This window comes from Girardinichthys multiradiatus, chromosome 12 (genome assembly GCF_021462225.1).
Source record: "Girardinichthys multiradiatus isolate DD_20200921_A chromosome 12, DD_fGirMul_XY1, whole genome shotgun sequence".
Lineage (NCBI taxonomy): Eukaryota > Metazoa > Chordata > Actinopteri > Cyprinodontiformes > Goodeidae > Girardinichthys > Girardinichthys multiradiatus.
Genome location: NC_061805.1, coordinates 39,306,724 through 39,330,363, shown reverse-complemented (window position 1 = coordinate 39,330,363; position 23,640 = coordinate 39,306,724). Strand labels below are relative to the sequence as shown.

General features: G+C 41.6%; 2 protein-coding genes across 3 annotated transcripts in view; both read right to left on the bottom strand.

Moving 5' to 3' along the window:
* The window catches only part of bin3 (bridging integrator 3), a 37,545-nt gene extending 30,560 nt beyond the window's left edge, over window positions 1-6,985 (bottom strand). Inside the window, exon 1 of the mRNA XM_047380763.1 lies at window positions 6,853-6,985. Within this exon, the coding sequence (XP_047236719.1) occupies window positions 6,853-6,860 (8 nt within the window). The 5' untranslated portion in view covers window positions 6,861-6,985. The remainder of the gene's footprint in view (window positions 1-6,852) is intronic.
* A 168-nt stretch (window positions 6,986-7,153) lies between these two features.
* egr3 (early growth response 3) lies at window positions 7,154-15,241 on the bottom strand. 2 transcript variants are annotated; one of them, XM_047380231.1, is made up of 2 exons: window positions 14,784-15,241; window positions 7,154-12,401 (listed from the first exon to the last, which is right to left on the bottom strand). In XM_047380231.1, the coding sequence occupies exons 1-2, from the start codon at window positions 14,935-14,937 to the stop codon at window positions 11,323-11,325; spliced, it is 1,233 nt and encodes a 410-aa protein (XP_047236187.1). In that variant the 5' UTR covers window positions 14,938-15,241; the 3' UTR covers window positions 7,154-11,322. The 2 variants fall into 2 exon arrangements, with proteins under 2 accessions (XP_047236187.1, XP_047236188.1); XM_047380232.1 differs by lacking the exon at window positions 14,784-15,241 and adding an exon at window positions 12,649-13,258.
* Window positions 15,242-23,640: the final 8,399 nt, after the last annotated feature.

The following is a 23,640-nucleotide window of genomic DNA, read 5'->3' as shown; positions in this document are numbered from 1 at the left end:
CTTGGACAGGTCGGGCTTGGGAATGAGAGCCTGTGTCTCAATGAGATTTACTATACAGGTCCTTCTCAAAATATTAGCATATTGTGATAAAGTTCATTATTTTCCATAATGTCATGATGAAAATTTAACATTCATATATTTTAGATTCATTGCACACTAACTGAAATATTTCAGGTTTTTTATTGTCTTAATACGGATGATTTTGGCATACAGCTCATGAAAACCCAAAATTCCTATCTCACAAAATTAGCATATCATTAAAAGGGTCTCTAAACGAGCTATGAACCTAATCATCTGAATCAACGAGTTAACTCTAAACACCTGCAAAAGATTCCTGAGGCCTTTAAAACTCCCAGCCTGGTTCATCACTCAAAACCCCAATCATGGGTAAGACTGCCGACCTGACTGCTGTCCAGAAGGCCACTATTGACACCCTCAAGCAAGAGGGTAAGACACAGAAAGAAATTTCTGAACGAATAGGATGTTCCCAGAGTGCTGTATCAATGCACCTCAGTGGGAAGTCTGTGGGAAGGAAAAAGTGTGGCAGAAAACGCTGCACAACGAGAAGAGGTGACCGGACCCTGAGGAAGATTGTGGAGAAGGGCCGATTCCAGACCTTGGGGGACCTGCGGAAGCAGTGGACTGAGTCTGGAGTAGAAAAATCCAGAGCCACCGTGCAAAGGCGTGTGCATGAAATGGGCTACAGGTGCCGCATTCCCCAGGTCAAGCCACTTTTGAACCAGAAACAGCAGCAGAAGCGCCTGACCTGGGCTACAGAGAAGCAGCACTGGACTGTTGCTCAGTGGTCCAAAGTACTTTTCTCGGATGAAAGCAAATTCTGCATGTCATTTGGAAATCAAGGTGCCAGAGTCTGGAGGAAGACTGGGGAGAAGGAAATGCCAAAATGCCAGAAGTCCAGTGTCAAGTACCCACAGTCAGTGATGGTCTGGGGTGCCGTGTCAGCTGCTGGTGTTGGTCCACTGTGTTTTATCAAGGGCAGGGTCAATGCAGCTAGTTATCAGGAGATTTTGGAGCACTTCATGCTTCCATCTGCTGAAAAGCTTTATGGAGATGAAGATTTCATTTTTCAGCACGATCTGGCACCTGCTCACAGTGCCAAAACCACTGGTAAATGGTTTACTGACCATGGTATCACTGTGCTCAATTGGCCTGCCAACTCTCCTGACCTGAACCCCATAGAGAATCTGTGGGATATTGTGAAGAGAACGTTGAGAGACTCAAGACCCAACACTCTGGATGAGCTAAAGGCCGCTATCGAAGCATCCTGGACCTCCATAAGACCTCAGCAGTGCCACAGGCTGATTGCCTCCATGCCACGCCGCATTGAAGCAGTCATTTCTGCAAAAGGATTCTCGACCAAGTATTGAGTGCATAACTGTACATGATTATTTGAAGGTTGACGTTTTTTGTATTAAAAACACTTTTCTTTTATTGGTCGGATGAAATATGCTAATTTTGTGAGATAGGAATTTTGGGTTTTCATGAGCTGTATGCCAAAATCATCCGTATTAAGACAATAAAAGACCTGAAATATTTCAGTTAGTGTGCAATGAATCTAAAATATATTGATGTTAAATTTTCATCATGACATTATGGAAAATAATGAACTTTATCACAATATGCTAATATTTTGAGAAGGACCTGTATTAATAAAGGCGAAGAAATAACTTTTAAATGAGTAAAATTTGCCTTTTTTTTTAAACAGTGATGGTAGTTGCAATGAGATAAACATAGAACCACAACATGAAAAAGTTGAGTAGTAGTTCCCACTGTTACTGTTCAAATGTTTACAAGGTAGCCATCAACCGCTGTATAATAACTTAACAGCTTTGAAAACTCCGGTTTCCAAAACAAGCAAATATGTCCGGGGAAATTCATCTCGATTATCAACTGACTTTTTTTTTTTAAACAAAAATTTGGACATCAAGCATAAACAGGTGCATAAATATTCGACAAACATGTAAACATGAGTAAATTAGTAATACATGTTATTGGTCACTGGTGCAACTTTTTTTCCAGGCACAGAAAAAAAAAGGTTAGAAATGTTTCTTTGATTCCTTTTCAGTCATTAACAAGTTAAACAACAAGCAATTAAAGAGGTATCTGATCTCTGCTGTAATAGGGTACACGTCACCGGCCTCCCGTAAGCACGTAGGCAAGAACAAAGACATTACAGTCTTTTTTATTAGGGACAAATTATGTACTAGCTGGAGAAACCAATGGCTTTTCACTAAAACTGCAAATTTGTACACCATTAGAGAGATACGGCATCATTTGACCTATTCCATAGAGCACAGAAGGCTAGTTGAAGATATTGGGAAGTGGAATTGTTTTGATGATGACCCCAAAGTCAAACCTCTTACGTCATAAAACCTAGTGTAGAGGCAAAGCTGGAATGCATTAGTCAGCAGAGACAATAAAAGGCCCTTTTCAGTGGCGGAGCTCTCCACTCTTGACCTTCTGGTTGGCAGTACATGATGGCAAAAGTCCTGCTTGTCAGCCATTGCTGCTGGGCTGAACTGAATGACGGCATCTTGCTTATGATCTCGCTTTAAAATGACACCAAATGTGTAGAACATTGTAAAACAAGTTAATATTCATACACGTCATACATGTGTTGAAAAAAGTTAGTTTCTCTTTGTTTTCTCTTGTATAGAATTCATGAATAATGAAAAGGGAATAACACCAACCTCACAGGAAGTGTAACATTGCTGACCAGTTCCTTCAATGTTAGAAACACAGTTCCATTCACATGTACTGAGATCAGTGATGCAGAGAGGCATTGAACCCTCACAGTATGTAATAATTTAGGTTTAACTGCATTCACCTTCTGCAATCCAACGTTATATTTGCATGCACTCTTCCTGCCGCTGATGCTTAAATCTGATAAAGACCGAGATGCTGCAACAGACAGAGTGGTGGCGGCATTAGCCCCGTTTCCACTGAAAGTCCCGAGATTTAAATACCTGGAATTTTGTTTACCCAAGTAAGAGGAATGCTGGGTAGCTTTCTGTTGCTACTACTCTAAAAGGCAGCGGAAATGTATTTAAATCAGCCTATTGATGAATGCGGAAATTGTGAAGAAAACTGCACTATACATTAATTCCAGCGGGTGGTGGTAATAAGAAACCAAAGGCCAAACAATCAAAGCCTGACTGAGAAGCCCGTATCCCTTTTGCTAGTGGTGTTGTACCGCATTGTAACTGAAACCCAGTGATCTGCAAGGGAAAGAAAAGCAGGTGATTGCCCGAAGACAGCGTCTTAGAAGACGACAACAATCCGCAGGTCCTAAATATGACGGGTCAGAGAAAGTCAGAACACTGCAAAAAAGGGTTCACCATTCATCGTTGCTCTGCACATAACCCCGGCACTCAACAATCCCAGGGTAATCTGAAAGTCATTCCCCCAGACCAGAACCTTTTACCTGAGAAAGTGCGGACCCGGGATATTGAAATTACTCGGCTTAAATTGCAACAAAACACATGGAGGGCTTTTAAAATCCCAAGTTATGGCTAAAAGTCGCTGCATTGGAAAAGGCTGCTATTGTGATAATGGAAAAGAAAGAGAAAAGTGAGAAAAATGTGGGTCAAACGTACTTGACATAGGCATCGTAATATACACACTCCCTGGTAAGGCCTATGCCAGGGTATCGGAGAGGAGAGTCCGGCCGATAGTCGTACCTCGGCTTGAGGAGGAGCAGTGTGGTTTTTGTCCCAGCCGTGGAACACTGGACCAGCTCTATACCCTCTACAGGGTACTTAAGGGTTCATGGGAGTTTGCCTAACCGGTCCACATGTGGACCTGGAGAAAGCATTCGACTGTGTCCCTCGTGATGCCCTGTGGGTGGTACGGAGTCGGGGGCCCTTTATTAGGGGCCATCCGATCTCTGTACGAGCGTAGCAGGAGTTTGGTTCGCATTGCCGGCACTAAGTTGGACCTGTTCATAACTTTTATGGACAAGATTTCTAGGCGCAGTCAAGGACCGGAGGGGGCCTGCTTTGGGGACCAGTGGATTTCGTCTCTTCTTTTTGCAGATGACGTGGTCCTGCTGGCCCCCTCTAGCCAAGACCTACAGCATGCCCTGGGGCGGTTCGCAGCCGAGTGTGAAGCGGCTGGGACGAGGATCAGCTCCTCCAAGTCCGAGATCATGGTTCTCGACCGGAAAAGGGTGGCTTGCCCTCTTCAGGTTGGAGGGGAGTTCCTGCCTCAAGTAGAGGAGTTTAAGTACCTCGGGGTCTTGTTCACGAGTGAGGGAAGAATGGAGCGGGAGTTTGACAGACGGATCGGTGCAGCTGCCGCAGTAATGAGGGCGCTGTGCCGGTCCGTTTATGGTGAAGGGAGAGCTGAGCCGAACAGCGAAGCTCTCGATTTACTGGTCGGTCTACGTTCCTACCCTCTCCTGTTGCCATGAACTTTGGGTCAAGACCGAAAGAAAGAGATCCTGGATATAAGCAGTTGAAATGAGCTTCCTCCGTAGGGTGGCCGGGCACTCCTTTAGAGATAGGGTGAGGAGCTCGGCCATCCGGGAGGGTCTCGGAGTAGAGCCGCTGCTCCTCCACATCGAGAGGAGCCAGTTGAGGTGGCTCGGGCATCTATACCGGATGCCTCCTGGACGCCTTCCCCGGGAGGTGTTCCAGGCACGTCCCACCGGGAGGAGGCCCAGGGGACGGCTGGAGGGATTATTTCTCTCGGCTGGCCTGGGAACGCCTTGGGCTCCACCCGGAGGAGCTGGAGGAGGTGTATGGGGAGAGGGACGTCTGGGTGTCTCTGCTGAGTCTGCTGCCCCCGCGACCTGGTCCCTGGTTAAGCGGAAGAGAACGAGTACGACGAGTACATCGTGATATTCAACAATACCTCAACTGCATGTTTTATGCAGCTGAGGTATTGTTGAATATCATGATATTGCTGATATACCTGATATTGCACAGCCCTGCTTTTGGTTGCACATGCAGGAAAGGTCGTTGCTTTTTGTTGCAAACCAAACAACAAACAACGCACTAAATGTGAAAAATGGTAAGAGATTTAAACGACAGAAAGTTAAGTCTTATTGTTCCCCAATTTAATACACAGAAAGTTTGTCTATATGGCACATTCTATTCATTGTAGGTCTATGCTCTTGTTCAGACTCAAAGATTAAAATGTTCTCCTTTTGTCTAAACTAAGAAGAGGAAATGTTCACTTGTTTTAATAATTAACATGGTGCTAGAACAGTATTATTATAGTGAGTTGAAAATACAATTACCTTAAAATTAAATATAGGCCGCTATTGATAGCACCAATACAGCAAACCTTTACCGTAAGTGCAGGTATAAAGCACTTTGAGAGTGTTAGTGAGCGAATGATACAATTAATGGGCTGCACAGTGGTGCAGTTGGTAGCACTGTTGCCTTGCAGCAAGAAGGTCCTGGGTTCGTTTCCCAACCAGGGGTCCTTCTGCATGGAGTTTGCATGTTCTCCCTGTGCATGCGTGGGTTCTCACCGGGTACTCCGGCTTCCTCCCACAGTCCAAAGACATGCCTGTTAGGTTAATTGGTCACTCTAAATTGCCCTTAGGTGTATGAATGAGTGTGTGCATGGTTGTTTGTGTGTTGCCCTGCGATGGACTGGCGACCTATCCAGGGTGTACCCTGCCTCTCGCCCATAGACTGCTGGAGATAGGCACCAGCTCCCCGCGACCCACTATGGAATAAGTGGTAGAAAATGACTGACTGACTGATACAATTAATCTTGGTAACATGGACGCCAAAGTTAAACTAATAATGAATCGTCACACAATAACCATGACATAAATTTTCCTACAGTTACATATGTATTAAAAAATTAAAATTCAAAATACGTTGTTTTGAGTAGGACAAAATAGTTTGTGATGGCTTAAAATGAGAACATATTCCTAAATGTCAACGGTGCATGACAACTTTTGGCAAAGTTTGTGCAAATTGATTAGAATATGGTAAGAAATAATCTTACCCCAAAGTTATGGCATGTTGTGTTTCTTTCTTTAAAATCTTGTGTAGGGGAATAGCGACAAAATAATAAAATTGTGATATATTTTGCCATATCACTTAGAATATCACTACTTAGAATTAGGTGGCCTTTAGGTTATAAAGATGTTTAACTTAAATCAGGTGTGTGGGAGAAGGGATTCAACCTGTTTGTCATTAGCATCAGCACAAGTTTGTTAATCATAACTCAATTCAAATCAGGTGTGTAGAACCAGGGGACCTCTAAAACCCACATGGAAGTGGATTCCAAGGACCAGAATGAAACAAAACCGCTCTGAATGTCTTCGGAACCGACCCTGCTGCCCTAACAACTAGCTACAACAAATGCCCATGTTTTAGAGGAACTACATGAACTTCTTTAAAATTCCTGAAACCTCAGCTAGCAGTAGACGTACCTTCAGCTATTAGTATCATAGTTTATATAGGAAATTATTATTTGTCAAGCATAAAGTTGCCAGGAGTTGGAACTGTTAGCTAACAAATACTGTAATAATACGTGGTTATATACTTATTCAAGCATCATTTAGTTCAGGTTTACGACTCTAAATGTCATCAGAAAATGCCTTTTCAGAAACAAGTGAGTTATGTGCTTAGTTTAAACTACCCAAAGTCTAATTTACAAGATACAATTCAATAGAAAAGGTTATATTTGTGAGTCACGTAGTTTAAACGCTAAGGCTAACTCCGTTGCTAGTGCAGTTTGGTTAGCCATTCCAGGAACTAGCCTGAGCCCCAGGCGATTAGCCGCTCCTCTGTAATTTCAAATACATTGATTAAACTTACAATTTATTCACAGACAACACAACTATTATGAAGCAGAGATACATACCAGCTCATTTTGAGATAACTTTTATGCCGTTGCCCCTGAGTATAATGTTATCTTCCCAGAAACATCGCTTTCTGTCACTCCATACAGGCGAGCGTCCAACAGGAAGTTACTTCAGCCGAGCCGCTTCAGTTTCCTCTAAGGTAATTTTTTCTATGAAAAGAGCTAAACAAATGTCCTAGAAGTGGCGTAATATGTTAATATTAACACATAAAATATTCCTCTTTTGTCATTAAATGGTAGTTTATGATGTTCTTTTAATTTTGTGTGTTTGCAAGAAAATGAAAAACTAGGCAAACAAAAGGAAAGTTATATATTTCTTTATTCAAGTACTTACATAGAAATAACAAAACATTTGCATTACAACAAACTGAAGTGCCAGGTAAACAGGGGAGCACATCTCCCTATCACAAAGATATAGTAAAATTAATTTAAATATTCAGCTCAGCATAAAATGACCTTATTATAAGGTAATAAAACATTAAATAGGCAAAAGACATCCACAACACTTTGAACAAGACCCCTTTTCTTTAACAAAAAAGCCAACAGAACAGTTATCCCAATGTGTGTTTCCAGTTATCCATCTTGCATTGTTGTTAGGTTTGTTCCTTTTCACCCATGTGACTTTTTTCATGCATAATAAAAAAAAAGGGAGTACCACCACCAGAAAGTGTGGGTGGCACTTTCCGTGCACATGCAAACGTGAGGATATTCTGTTAATGAAAGGAAACACAGCACAACAGAAAACAGTGAGCATCGACTCTGTTTTAACACCAGCGTCACTGCTGAATCCCTGACGCCACCCTGTAGTCCATAAGATGACATGAGTTGCTTAGAATAATATCTACATGTTGCTGAAGTCATGACTAGGTTTTTTTTCTGTTTTGTTTTAAAAAAAATTGATGACCATGAATTGCCATAAGTGAGCCAAGGCTCAGTGCCTTGCACAGGGCCGATTTCGTGAAATCTGAATCAAACCGTTATGCAGAAACATTAGCACAAGGCTGCCTTCAGCTGCAAACAGACGAGGGTCACGTTTATGATTTGTTGCTCCTGTGGAGTTCCCACCATGTATTGTTTTTGATCAGCCAACCCTGCAACCCAGTTCAGTGCAATGATGGCTGCCGATGTTGGCTCGAATCCAACATGGAGCTGAGGACCTTTCAGCCACCTACTTTTGGCCAATAGAATATTGAGCACATATGATAAGTAATTCATAGAGGAAAGTAAATACATTATAAGGAGTTTGTTTGGAGTTTAACAGGTCAATCATGAATGCTTATGGCATCCACATATTACAATAGTTAGTATTCAGAAGACGGTTTTGCACCCTGTGCTATAATATAACAGACAAACAGTACTGAGGAAGCAAGTGGTGGGCTGGGGGCAAGGGATAATATAAATTTTACAAAATTTACAAAAACATAAAAAATAAAGCGTAACAGACACTGTGAGGTTGAGGAAATATCATTTCTAAACTTGTAATTACATGGCTTCATTTGGATGTTGAAATATTTTGCTGTTATCCTCGCCTTACTTATCATCATTCTTCAACACAGAGCAACAGGAACATAATGTTCTCTTCCTGGAGAGAAAAACTTTTGGTAAAATAAGGTCTAAATGATCCACAGTATGTACTTATAACATCTAATAAGTCTAGAAATAATTACAGGCTGTAGTTTTCTTATTATCTTTCATGTTGTATCTATTCTTTTCCTTCTGATCCATATAAGGGTATTGCTTATTGCCAATTTCAACCTGGTCCATGACAATTGTATAGTGAAACAAATTAGCTGTTGAACTCATTATTTGATACTGGAGATTTGAAAGTTAGTTTAATAGTTCAGTCTGCAAAATCAATTTTGGGGTTATTCAGGTTTTGTATTTCAGTTGCTGGAGCAGAACTTGAATTTGTCATTGCCCAAACAATGCGATGGGACTACAGGATTCCATGCCACAAGCCTATTGAATTACAGCTATTGGCAGTCAGAACTTTTAAACTTTTTACACAAGTGCAAGGAGGCATGCTCATTTAACCATGTAGATGAGTTTAGAAAGGACCCGCTGAGGCCAAATTAATTGGAAAATAAGTGGATACTTGCCAGGAAGCAGAGCAGTGAAAACTGTTTCAGGAAAGAGACCGAATGGCCTTCAGAGCTCTTTTACAGCGTGTACTGGTTTCTATGCGGCACTGCTCGTCTAAACCTTTCCTTTGGCCTTTGCATTAGTCAGTTCCTAAACTCCTTTAGCCCAGTAGTTGTTTGTGCTGATGGGTGCAGTATTTTTTAAAGCAGCTTTTTCCCATCAAATAGTACTACAAATGAGGTGATAAAAGTATATAAAAACACAGTCAAGCAAAATTGTAAAACTTGTTTTCTTTGGAATGTAAAACAAATGTCTGGCACTCAGCCCAAAATGCAATCTTAAATGTTTTTGCTCTGTAAAAGTAAGGCAAAACTGTTTCTCCAGTAAAACAAACTTTAAAAAAAATGTAAATGTGCTTTTGTTGTGATAATAATTAACATAATGACAATATACTTGGATCCAAGTGAAGCCATCGATAGCCTACACGAAATGTTGCTAAAAGATAAAACAAGTGCCTCCTTCTCTCACTGTAAAAATGAGGAAAGTAAGTGAGGAGTCATTAGTGGGAATTATTTGCATGATCCGTAATGTATTTTGTTTATGAATAGGTTCAGTCATTTGGGGAAGCGTCTTACGAATAACCAGTGTTTTTATACAGCTGAGAGGCTTTGGTAATTAAAATGACCAATATTTATTTAATGGACATACACAAAATAAAAAAAACAAATAGCAGTTTATTCAAAGAACACATTAGTGCTGTTTTTAACTGGTCTCCACTGTAAAGCCTTTAGATGGTGTTGTCTTTTTATTTTTTGTCTTTGTGAATTTTCTTTGAGTGGAAGATAAAACAACATATTTGGCACCACTGCTGGGATCTATAAACATTTTGACAATATAATATTTTGTTTTACTGAAAGCTTTAAGACATGTTCCGCACAAGCATTCAGTCAATTGAGAGTTCTTGTTTATGCAGACGTTTGTATTTACATAGTGTGCATGAAGGAATGCACATTTATGCACAATTTAACACTGAACTGTGGTGCATTTGACATTTTAGTACAAAAAGTGAAACTTCTACTGTAGCTACCTGCATACATATTTGTATACTGTACAAAAAGAAGAACACATACATTTGCAGTCCAGTCTCTGAATTAGAAATATGTAAACATGGATCTTTTTTTTATTCTCTTACCATTTTCTGCTCATCTTTTGGTAGTTTAGATGTTACAAAATAAGAAGACATGCCGAGGCCCATATTCGTCTTCTCTTTAACATACTGCTTGTTGGCAACCCAGTGTTTTTTAATTAAATAGTTCATTATCTATAACGGTGCTCTAAGTTAAGTTGATTTGCGGGTTAGTGGCATATGTCTGTACTCAATTGCATATTGCAGAAGTCATGAAAAATAAACAGTATTATTGAGCATTTATAAAAAAAAAAGAGCAACAGAAAGTACATTTGGTAACACAATGGCAAACCAAGATTTAAAAAGGAGAAAAACAACACACAGGATGTCTCACAGTGAGTAAAAATAAATAAGTATTGGCAAAGGCATCAGTTGCTGCAGACATGTTTGTGCACGTAACACGACAAGACATTGGGTTTTGCTTTATAAGACCTATTCTGCAAAAATCTTGATTCAAACAAACTGTGCAGGTTTATCTAAATCTGCTATGTGGAATCTGATCTTTCCATTGTCTCCACAGCTGTGCTAAGCTGATGCCACTCTTGGGTTAGGCAAATGTCAGAAACAAATATAAGGAATGTTGGCTGCATCACTGCAATACATTTGGCACATTCTTTAAAAATAATTCTTAGAAAACAACAAAAAGAAAGAAACATTCAAATATAAAAAAACACACCTTAACAAAAATAACAACAAAAAAAATACAGTCACGTGCCATCATTAAGAAAATCATGACGATACACAAATATAACCAATTGCACTTTTAAACAGCCTAATAAAATTAATGCATACACCCCAGACAAAACGCCTTCTCACTGAGCTCTTTTTGTCAGCTTCAGCCTCTCTCATGCATTCTGGCTTTCTTTCAATGAAAACAGTTTCTGTAAAATGACACATCCACCTCAGAACCTAGTGATACACAAAGACCTCTGCGGCAGAATGTGCTGAAGTGTCCATCTCTCTGTCTAAACTATGTTACAGTAACTGAGGCTCTGAATTGCTTTTAAAAAACAAGAGGAAAGCAGCCCTTCCCCTCTGACTTACACTAAAGACGTCCATCTCAAAATAGAAGGAACTGAAAGGAGCCGGAGTGTAAACAAAGAAGAGAATCACCTATTTTTTTCATAGTGAATGTGATCCTTTCTTCCTAAGTCTCTGTATGGTCTCTGGCTAGGGTCTAGTCCATGTGCATGTAGTGATGGTCATGATGCTCCCACCGCTGGGCCACCGCAGGAGCTGGGTGGCGAGCTGTGGCTCCCAGCCACACCACTGCTCTTGTCCGCCTGCTTCTTGTCCTTCTGTTTCAGGTGAACCTTTGCATGTCTCTTTCGCTCGTCACTCCTGGCGAACTTGCGTCCACAAAACTCACAGGAGAAGGGTTTCTCACCCGTGTGTGTGCGGATGTGTGTGGTCAGGTGGTCACTCCGGCTGAAGGACCTCATGCATATTCGGCACTGGAAGGGCTTGTGACCAGTGTGGATGCGGAGGTGACGTGTGAGCTCGTCTGAGCGCGAGAAACGTCTGTCACAGTTCTCAGCAGGACAGGCGTGTGGCCGTTCGTGGACAGGAGTTTTGCTTGGGCGGTTGGGGTACTTCCTGGGACGGATAGGTTTGAGGGTGAGAGTCTGAGGCGGCGGGTGATGCTGAGGCGGGTGCTGCTGCCCACCAATGAATCCTGGGTGGATTTGCTGCTTGTCTTTGAATGCTCTGATGGTTTCCAGGGGTGTGATGGGTGGAGGGTTGACTCTGATGGGGTCCATGGTCTGGAAGGGCTTATGCTCCATGACACCAACCTCTCCCTGATGATGAAAAAGGTTGTAGTCAGGGATCATGGAAAAAAGGCTGCCATCCATGGGGGCTTTGGATGTGGAGTGATATTCATTTCCAGGGTAGGCAAGAGCCGTGCTGGTGGCGGGGCTGTGGTGGAAGGAGACTTGATCCTGGTACAGGTCACTGCAGGTGGAATAGGCAGGCAGCGGAGGACCATATACCTGCTCCATGTCTGATGTCTGTCCGCCCATGTTTGCTGCAGAGGATGGTGTCTGTGTCGTTACCGTGCTGGGTGATGGAGAGACGCCCAAGATGCCCGCACTGACGAGACTTATAATGTTGTTGTCGGGGCACCAGCCAGAACCACTGATGCCACCTGAAGGAGGAGTGTCAAAGGCAAACTTCCCCAGATATGTGACAGTCTGCCCGCTGCGGTTGGACTGGAAGCCGGATCCATATTGTATCTCTGAGCTTGTCTTCTCGCTTCCCATGCCTAGATCCATAATATTATCTAGATAAAAGAAGATTTAAAAGACACATGAGCAAATTATCCTCCTGGTTTCTGAAACATGAATTTAAAATGCAGTCATTTAAGAAGAAAAGCTTGTGGAAGCTGAAGAGAAAACTATAGATATTAACTTTATTTTCCTAAACAAACTTATAGAAGCAGTCCTTGGTTTGTCCCAAAATGAAGCCTATTTTGCATATTGTTAAAAAAGTGACAAAAGATAAAAGAATAATAACAAAAAATCCCATACAGTCAACGAAGAAACGTGAGTCCTGTCAGACCTGGAAGTTAAGTGACTTGAGTGCTGCCTCCTGAGAGAGTGGTGTCTCTCTCTCTCTCTCTCAGATTCCACAAGCTCTCATAAATCAAGACCTAAACACCCCCTTTGATCCAGTCATTGTGTCCCTTAGGAGGACAGCCAAAGAAGAATGGCAGGATTTGATGTCTTAACAACAGGGAGGATTATGAGGCAGACGCCAAATGCAGAATGCTCAGGAATTTTAGACACATTTACAAAAAAAAGAACATCTGGAAGAATTTTTTAGTGTTTCCTCATTATGTTTTTCATACTTTTTACTATTATATTTATTCTAGCATCATATTTACAGACACACACTCGCTTGTGCTCATTTATTATTATTTTTTATCCATGATGCTATGAAAAACAATTGCAGATCTATCAATAGTGATACATTTCTGGGACAGTTGTGCTCTAAAGGCTAAACATGTAAGAGTTTAAACAGAATCATTTAATATAAAGAGGTTAAAATTAACATTTATTTCCATCTGCAGAGAACCATATAGGGGTGTTCGTATTTGGTCTCAGCAATTACAAGCCACTGAAATTTGGCTGGTGAATCATGCAGCAATAAGGCAATACAAATGTCTAGAAAATATTCTTTTACACGTGAAATCACAGGAATCTTTTTTATTGTTTGATTTGAAATTTAACAAACAAACCTTCACAGATTTTGTTTTATCATTAAGTGTATAGTTATTGAAATAAAATTTTAGACACAAAAAAGTCAAACCTCCTTTCTTCATAGTGACACCCCTGTGTCTCCTATTAAATCACAGCAAATTTTTATTTCCATTCACATCAAATAAATACCCACTGGTAACCATTTTAACAGTGTATGATGTGAACTTTAACGAGATTCAACAGAAATTTCACAGAAACGCTCTGCTAGCTGTGATTTCTTTTTCTAAATCAAAGCCAGTATTAAAGCACACTCTTATATAGCATTACCTGTATAAATAAAATGTAGAGTGGTCATGCACGCCGTGATTGGCTTGTGTTTGATTGACATTAAACATAATAATATGCTTATTTTAAGACCTATAGTGCATGGATAATTCAAACGCACACATCTGGGATAAATTAAAGAGCGTTATCTCTTCGAAATTAAAACTATGTGGCTTTTCATTATTTTATGGGCAGGAAAACTTTAAATTGAAAAACGCGCGTGTAAAAGTCTCCAAGGTGAAAGATTATAGAGTAGAGAATTGGAGATTTTGTATTTTTCTCAGCAACAATCTGTCTCTTTAAGAGATTAGGCTTTGAATGACTATTTTATTGCAATTTTATTAGTCTGTTTAGGGAATCAGCTTTAAAAACAAGAGAATAAGGTACAAAAAAAACCCCTAAACGTTTAATATTAATTTGGACTAAGCGAAAGCAATTAGTAATGCACCCGCTGTTGTAATTTCTTTAAATATAAGGTGGCGCATGGGCCATGCGCTTTGAGCGTGTTTCATGTAGGAGAATGCACCCACACACGCCTACTAAAACAGTGTTAATAGAGTTGTGAATGAAAGTCATTGTTTTAAGTAGTTGACCCCCGCTTTGCAAGTGGGTATCAAATCTGAGGCACTTTGATCTAACCACACACTGCCACACTTACCGATTTTACTCAGAGGGTCAATCCACTTTTCAATAATCTATCTCAGAAACCTTTCAATGGAAAATATTTCTCAGCTTTTGAGAATTAAAATCACAACATGACAGTTTTTAACACTACTAATCAGCGTGCGTTTAGTTTTGAAATGAGTTGGATGCGTTTGCGTTTTCTCGCTGTGATTCAAATTCTGACGCTTCGGCAACGGATAATTGACTCAAAACAATCAAATAATAAAAAATAAAAAAAACAACAGAAAACAACCACAATGCCATCACTAGGCCTACTTATATCTACATTTCAACAAGTAGGCAAACTGATGTACACACCTGACGTCTCTAAAGTGTAGGTTAAGAATCTGCCTTTGTGCGCAACAGAGTGAGAGCGCAAACAGGTGCTCCAAGCCCGAAGACAACTGTTGCCGTCCCCGCTCATCGCACTTTTAGCCACTTTCAACAGAGCGAGTAAATTTAAGAAAAAATCTTACCTGTGTTCATCTGTGAATAGTGGTTTATAGACTCCGTGCTGGTGAAAATATTCATAGAGGTGGGGATGTCCTCCTCCGGGTAGAGACTGTCGGGGATCGTGTTTATTAAACTGCTCATGGTAAGAGGGATCTTGTCCGCTAGTTTCCCTGTCATAGCAGTTATTTTCAGTCCGACATTTACAGAGGACAGCGCGCAGGTATCCAAGTAACCACACGGAGAAACGCACAGGTGCTGCTCGGACGGCGGGAAGCAAGAGACAGGAGCAGGATGGATCCCGGTGCTGTACCTATCCAAAGTATCCCGCGGAGGACGGCTATCTCCCCTCTGAGCGCTCACAGCCTATTGTTGGTATTAATCTGATCACTGTGGAAGCTGACGGGCTGCTTGTGAGGGAATTTGAAGTCTGTGAATCAATGAAGGTGGAGGAGGAGATGATGGTGGTGTTGCTTGAACAAGAGGAGCAGCTCTGCTTGCTCTATTGGAGCTGGATAGGGGACTCCAGTTTACCCGTGTTAAATAGGGGGATGGAACATTTGTATGACGTAGATGACCATATATGGACATGGACGCCCATGAGCAGGCTCTCCGCGCGTCAGTGAGTGGAAACTACAGTGGAGGCAAAAGACTCCGAGAGAGATATCTAAGTTTAAAAAATCGAGATAGCACACACAGCTGCGTCCTTCTTCTATTCGTTCTCTGTCCTTGTGAAATAAAGTCAGCGCCTAATCTTGATTATTTTCAGTCCTTGTGTTACTTTCTGTAGAGTGTTGTGGCTATAAAGCCGTTCACTCATACAATACACTTTATGCCATAATTTACAACTATATCCCAACAGTATATTCTATTTAGATTTTAAGGCATTTTTGTGTTTACAATCAGGCCTCATCTTGTCCTGAAAAGTTCAGACAGGACTTTGGACAATGGTGTTCCCATTTTTCCCCCTCTCTCTCTTTCTCTCTCTGCCTGTGAATTTGCACGCACTTTATGCGCAATATTGCAGAAAGCTGCTTCCAGCTTCCTTTTCAAGCAGCATCATTGTCAAACAAAGACAGTAATTGACGGAGTTAATCGCTTGTAAATATTACATAGTTTGCACAGGCTTGCTTTGACTTGGAGGCCATGTAGCCGGTCGAGTGGAAACTCCAAATAAGGCAGTGTCCGGCCCCGCCCCTCCATGTCTGTATTTGGACATGTGGCTTCCGGGTGAAGTTGTAGTAGTAGTAGTAGTAGTAGTGGAAAAGTAGTCGGAAGCCACAAACGCTAAAAAGATGACAGTGGACAACACGTCATGGTTCGAGTTTTAACCAGCTTGCAAATCGTATTCTTGTTGCCTCTTACAAAAATAACCCCTATAATTTAGATGGGTACACAAAAAACAAAAACAAAAATACATTTTGTGTAACAAACAATCAACATGATAATTTAATTTTATATGGAACAAACTTCATCATAGCTTTTAGCATTACCCGTCATAACAAATAGTTCATGAAACCTTTTCCCAATTTTTAATGAAGTTACTGTGTTCTGTACCTGTAGCTAAGTAAAATAAAACAAAGGCCTTTGAAATATTTTCAGAAAATACTAAATGGCGTGTCAGTGCTTGCATACAGAGACCCGAGAAATTAATTGTACTCAATGAAGCATAAGTGTAAACAGAGTGTGTGGGAGAATTAGTCTGAATCATGCTTGATGTTTGGGGCTTACACACACAGAGCAGTCGCTGATCCTGCATGTTTCATTACCAAACACAAGTCTTTAAGCTCAAGTGTGTCTCTTGTAGCAGCTAAGTACAGTCTGATCACTTTTGATAAGAAAGGGCAACAATGAAGTTTTAAAACACTCAGATCTTTTTATAATATTCTGACTCATTACATAAATATGGTTTTTTTCACCCAACCTCAATGACTTTTAATACTCTGCTCAAAAAACTTAAAGGAAGACTTTAAAAACACATCAGAACTCAATTGGAAAAATGATCATGCTGGATATCCATACTGGTTTGGAATGAGTAACATGTTATGAACAAAACGACGCCACATTATTTGATGAAAATTAAAATGATCAACCCACAGAGGGCTTAACCTGTCACATACAAATGTAAACTAAAAAACTGATGCTGCTGGGTAGTCTTACTTGCCGAAATGTCACTGCAGCAACTCAAAAAAGTACTCAGTCGTTTGTATGGCTGCAATGTGCTTGTACGCATGCCTGGCAATGTCGGGGGATGCTCCCGTTTATATGACGGATGGTGTCTTTGTGTATCTCCTCCCAGATCCTGACCAGGGGTATCATTGAGCTCCTGGACAGCTCAAGGTACAACCTGGTTGTGTCAGATGGACCTAAACATGATGTCCCCAAGACATTCTGTTGGATTTAGGCCAGGAAATATGCCTTCCCAGACCAACACTGGCCCACCACCAAACCCATCAAGCTGAACAACGTTGCAGGCAGCATAAGGTTCAACGCAACCTCTCCAGACCCATTCACGTGTGTCACATTAGCTCACAGTGAACCTTCTCTTGTCTGTGAAAGAACAGGGCACTAGTGCCGAACATGCCAATTCTGGTGTTTTCTATCAAATGCGGGCCAAGCTTCACAGTGCTGGGCAGAGAGCACAAGGCCTACAAAAGGACGTCGGGCCCTCAGGCTTCCCTCATGAAGTCTGTTTCTAATGTGTTTGATCAGAGACATTCACACCAGTGACCCACTAGAGGTTATTTTGTAGGGCTCTGACAGTACTCATCCTGCTCCTCCTTGCACAAAGGAGCAGATACTGGTTCTGCAGATGGGTTTAGGACCCCTGTCCAGCTCTCCAACAGTAATCTTCTGGAATCTGCAGGAATCTCCTCCATGGTCTTGAGACTGTGCTGGGAGACACAGCAAACCTTCAGGCAATAGCACAAATTGACGTGCCATCCTGGTAGCTGGACTGACTGTGCAAGTTCTGTAGGGTCCAGTTATCGCCTCATGCTACCAGTAGTGACACTGACCCTGGTCAAATGCAAAACTACTGAAAATCCATCAAAAACATAAGGAGGGAAACATGTCTGTGGCCTCCACCTGCAAAACCATTCCTGCTTTTGGGTTTGTTTCATTGTTTCCCCTTTAGTGCACCTGTTGTTAAAATCATTAAGACCTAAACAGCTGACACTTATTAACAAACCAGATCAACATTCCAGAAGATTAAGTGACTTATTACACTTTGAAACTATAAACTATTATTTTATTTAAGCAACGGTCGTAATATTTGTTTTTTTGTTATAATGGATTATGAGACTGTGATACAATCAAACCATGGTATTTTTACTACCATACTGGAAAAATCAAATTGCAGCCAATGAATTCTCACGAGTTTAAGCTAATGTGTTTGCATATGTAAAGCCTAACTGATATTACTAATTTCATATCAATATATTTTTGGTATTTAATTTTGTCTATTTGACTCGGTGTATTATAATATAAAACAAGACCATCCCTAATTAAAACTGTATTTAAAATAATAACAAAACAAAAAGACCTTGTTTGAGAGCAGATAATAAAAAAGCTTTACAATCTGATGCAGAAAAAATTGCATGATTTGTGTATTTTAGTGTTTTCAGCCCTTAAAGTCATTATATTATGCTGTCTGGTCTTCCTGTTACTTTATTTAAATTAGTATTACCTGATCCATACTGTGACACAGCTTTCTAAACAGCAGTGTCCTCTGTCATGTTTATGGATGCAAAACATCAGAGAATCCCCAGGTGTGGCCCAGGACTCCCTGCACCATGATGTCTTTGGGAAGGGGAGAGTTTGTGTGTCTCTGCGGTTGGAATGTTGGCTGCCCCAGCTGGAACACTTAGGGTACCTGTTGCAGGCCTTTTTCCTCGACTGTGAGATGGGTAACATGGGGGATGGCCTTTGTTGTCAATGGCTCGTGGCGTGACTTGGCTCATAGTACAGCGCCCAGATCTTTTGCATATTGGAGTTTCATGGAGGCATAGGCCCTTTTTTAAGCACTGTGGAAAACCTCCCAGGCACTTTAGATGTATAGTCAAATTAGTTTGGCTTTTTCTTTCCATATATAATCAGGATGGTTAAAATTATCCCTTGTTGTTGGTGAAACAGCTAGAAAAATAAAACATTCCTGGCTGCGCAAACAATGGAGCAAATGCCTTTTAGTGTTATAATGACTGAGTACATGGTAATAAGTTCACACTATCATCTAATTAAAACTAATTACCCCCAAGAAATTGTTTAAAAGGCTGACTAGCATAATCAACGACTGTATTCAGAGCATAGAATTTGATTTAAATATGGAGAACATACATTCAAAAACTCTGAAATCATTGCATACAGTGGATTTTCTCCTTAATATTTAGGTTTCATTCATTTCATAAAGATTTTGTGTGATAATTCTCTCAAGACCACTGTTATACCTGTTGCTGGTGCATCTTTTCCTACCACAATTTTTCCTTCCACTCAACTTTCTATAAATATGCTTGGATGCAGCTTCTTTAGCTATTGTGGCTTACCCTTTCAGTGGAGGGTGTCAATGAATGTCTTCTGGACATCTGTCAAGTCAGCAGTCTTCCCCATAATTATGCAGTCTACTGACCTAGACTGCAAGACCATTTAGAGCAGTGGTGCCCAAACATTTTGAACAGTGGGATAAAATTGGCAAGTTGAAAGTACTCAAAAACCATAAATCTTTTTCCAATTAAAAATGCAAATTCATTTGTGAATTATTTTCTTTTTATCTGATAAACAAGCAATATTATAATGAAACACAGTACAAAAGAACAAATTAATGTTGGTCAGAAAAAAAGGGGTCTCAGACATTTGCCTTAATACAAGTTTATTGGATGTGTCCAAGTCAGCGACTACACCACAACGGACCCATCTGTGAAATTCCTGAAGTTTGCAGATGAAACCACTGTTATTGGTTCTGATTCAGGGGAGTGATAAGTCTGCATACAGACAAGAGGTGGATCAACTGGTACACAGGTGTGGTCAGAACCACCTGGAACTTAACCCACTCAAGACTGTGGAGATGATGGTGGACTCTCAGAGAACACCACCCCAATGTACCCTCCTCATCATCCTCAACAACACTGTGTCTGCTGTGGACCACTTCTGGTTCCTAGGAACCACCATTTCTCGAAACTTGAGATGGTCCTTTCACATAGACAATGTTCAGAAGAAGACCCAGCCGAGACTTGCTGAGCCAACTCAAGAAGTACAACCTTCTACAAGAGCTTCTGCTCATCTTCTACACTGCCATAATTCAGTCTGTCCTGTCTTCATCCATCTTAGTGTGGTTTGGCTCATCCACAAAACAGGACACATCCAGACTGTAATGAACAATCAGGGCTGCAGAGAATCATCAGAACTGACCTTCCCTCTATCCAGGACTTATACAGGTCTAGGGTCAGGAAAAGGGCAGCTAAAATCTCTGCAGACCCCGAACACACCCTGCGCACAAACTGTTTAAGTCACTGCTACAGAGCACTGTCTGCTAAAACCAGCCGCCACAGAGACAGTTTCTTCTCCGAGGCTGTTTCTCTGATGAACACTTGACAGTCAGAGTTCCAGAACCACACCATGCATACTTGGACTGATTTTACATCATATTCTGTTGTAAAGTCAATTGGGTATATATATACATTTATAAAATATATTCTTTATTATTGAGAGCAAAGTGTACCCGAGTTAAATTCCTTGTTTGTCTGTACGAACGTGGCAAGAAAACTGATTCTGATTCTGAGTAAAAAGTCGCTGGATGTTTGTGGGTTTATTTACTACACTCAATGGCCACTTTATTACGTACACCTGTCCAACTGCTCGTTAACGCAAATTTCTAATCAACCAATCACATGGCAGCAACTCAATGCATTTAGGCATGTAGACATGGTGAAGACGATCTGCTGCAGTTCAAACCGAGCATCAGAATGGGGAAGAAAGGTGATTTAAGTGATTTTGAACGTGGCCTGGTTGTTGGTACCAACGGGCTGGTCTGAGTATTTCAGAAACTGCTGATCTACTGGGATTTTCACGCACTACCATTTCTAGGGTTTACAGAGAATGGTCAGAAAAAGAGAAAATATCCAGTGAGCGGCAGTTCTGTGGGCGCAAATGCCTTGTTGATGTCAGAGGTTCAAAGAGAATGGCCAGACTGGTTCGAGCTGATAGAAAGGCAACAGTAACTCAAATAATCACTCGTTACAACCAAGGCATGCAGAAGAGCAGCTCTAAATGCACAACACGTCAAACCTTGAGGCAGATGGGCTACAGCAGCAGAAGACCACACCGGGTACCACTCATGGGAGCTAAGAACAGGAAACTGAGGCTACAATTCGCACAGGCTCACCAAAATTGGACAATAGAAGATTGGAAAAACGTTGCCTGGTCTGATGAGTCTCGATTTCTGCTCCAACATTCAGATGGTAGGGTCAGAATTTGATGTCAACAACATGAAAGCATGGATCCATCCTGCCTTGTATCAATGGTTCAGGCTGGTGGTGGTGGTGTAATGGTGTGGGGGATATTTTCTTGGCACCCTTTGGGCCCCTTAGTACCAATTGAGCACCGTGTCAACGCCACAGCTTACCTGAGTATTGTTGCTGACCATGTCCATCCCTTTATGACCACAGTGTACTACCCATCTTCTGATGGTTACATCCAGCAGGATAACGCGCCATGTCATAATGCACGAATCATCTCAGACTGGTTTCTTGAACATGACAATGAGTTCACTGTACTCAAATGGCCTCCACAGTCACCAGATCTCAGTCCAGTAGAGCACCTTTGGGATGTGGTGGAGATTCGCATCATGGATGTGCAGCCGACAAATCTGCAGCATCTGTGTGATGCTATCATGTCAATATGGACCAAACTCTCTGAGGAATGTTTCCAGTACCTTGTTGAATCTATGCCACGAATGATTAAGGCAGTTCTGAAGGCAAAAGTGGGTCCAACCAGGTACTAGCAAGGTGTACCTAATAAAGTGGCTGGTGAGTGTATAATATTAAAATGAAAGCAAAAAATTATGGCTAATAAATAAAATTGTGTTGTATCTAAAATATTTGTGTTAGGGTTATTTAAGAATATTCAAATCTGTCATTGAAAATCTCACCCTAAACAAATGACAAAAAGTGTCCATCTGCATCAGCTCCATCTGCTGGAGGGCCAAATTTGTGCCAGTCTTCAATTACAGTCAGGGGTCACACAAAATTGCTCCAAGGGCCATAAATGGTCCCAGGGCTGCACAATGGACACCCCTGATTTAGATGCTCAGGGAACATTACAGGTGTTTAGAGTTATTTAGCTAATTAGGGTGACAACACAAGTTTCCAATATTTAACTTTTTCACAATATTCTTATTTTCTGAGACACTAAATTTAGTTTTTTTTATGTGCATGTCATAATCATCAAAATTACAAGAAATAAAGGCTTGAAATATTTCACTCCATGTGTAGTGAATCTATACAGAGTAATATCTATAATATAAGTTTTAGGAGATTCTAATTTTCTAAGATGTACATGTACAGTGGTTTAAAAAAGTACTCTTACCCTTTAAATGTTTTCACAACAAAGTAGTGCATAGTTATAGAAAATAAAACATGGATTTCAATATTTTTAAATATAAAAAGCATTGTGTGTATTTGTGTTCAACCACTTTTACTCTAATACCAATAAATGAAATGAAATGAAAGTATTAACAACAGCCTTCAGACGATATATAATTAGTAAATAGAGTCCACCTGAGTGTAATTTTAATTCTCAGTTGATGAAGGCCTTACACATTAGCTGGAGAAAATTATAGAACAAACAGCATCATGAAAACCAAGCAACAGAGCAGACTGGTCATGGATACATTTGTAAAGACGTTAAAAGCAGGGTTAGGGTATAAAACAATATTGCTCCTCGCGGGACCCGGCCAGGCCAAGCCCGAACGAGAGACGCAAGGCCATCCCCCAGTGGGCCCACCACCTGCAGGGGGAACTGTGAGGGACCGGTGCAAAGAGGATTGGGTGGCGGACGAAGGTGGAGACCTCAGCGGCCCGATCCCCGGATGCTTAGGCTGGCTCTAGGGACGTGGAATGTCACCTCGCTGGGGGGGAAGGAGCCTGAGGGAGGTCGAGAGATATCGACTAGAAATAGTCGGGCTCGCCTCCACACACAGCGTGGGCTCTGGAACCCATCTCCTTGAGAGGGGTTGGACTCTCTTCTACTCTGGAGTGGCCCACTGGGAGAGGCGGCGGGCTGGGGTGGGTTTGCTAGTTGCCCCCCAGCTCAGCCGTCTCGTGTTGGGGTTTACCCCAGTGGATGAGAGGGTCGTATCCCTGCGCCTTCGGGTTGGGGACAGGTCTCTGACTGTCGTCTCGGCCTACGGGCCGAGCGGTAGTGCGGAGTACCCGGCCTTCTTGGTGTCCCTGTCGGGGGTGCTGGATAGTGCCCCTCCCGGGGACTCCATTATTCTGCTGGGGGACTTCAACGCCCACGTGGGAAATGACAGTGACACCTGGAGAGGCGTGATCGGGAGGAATGGCCTCCCCGATCTGAATCCGAGCGGTGTTTTGTTATTGGACTTCTGTGCTAGTCACGGATTGTCCATAATGAACACCATGTTCAAACATAAGGGTGTCCATCAGTGCACTTGGCACCAGGACACCCTAGGCAGGAGGTCGATGATCGACTTCGTTGTCGTATCATCAGACCTGTGGCCGCATGTTATGGACACTCGGGTGAAGAGAGGGGCTGAGCTGTCCACTGATCACCACCTGGTGGTGAGTTGGATCTGCTGGAGGAGGAGAAAGCCGGACAGACTTGGCAGGCCCAAGCACATAGTGAGGGTCTGCCGGGAATGCCTGGCGG

Bases quoted from the DNA above. Each gene is read 5' to 3' on its own strand.
- egr3 (XM_047380231.1), bottom strand. From the start codon at position 14,937: ATGACAGGGAAACTAGCGGACAAGATCCCTCTTACCATGAGCAGTTTA. The intron at 12,402-14,783 runs GTAAGATTTTTT...TCTTTTATCTAG, and splicing joins CTATTCACAGATGAACACAG to ATAATATTATGGATCTAGGC.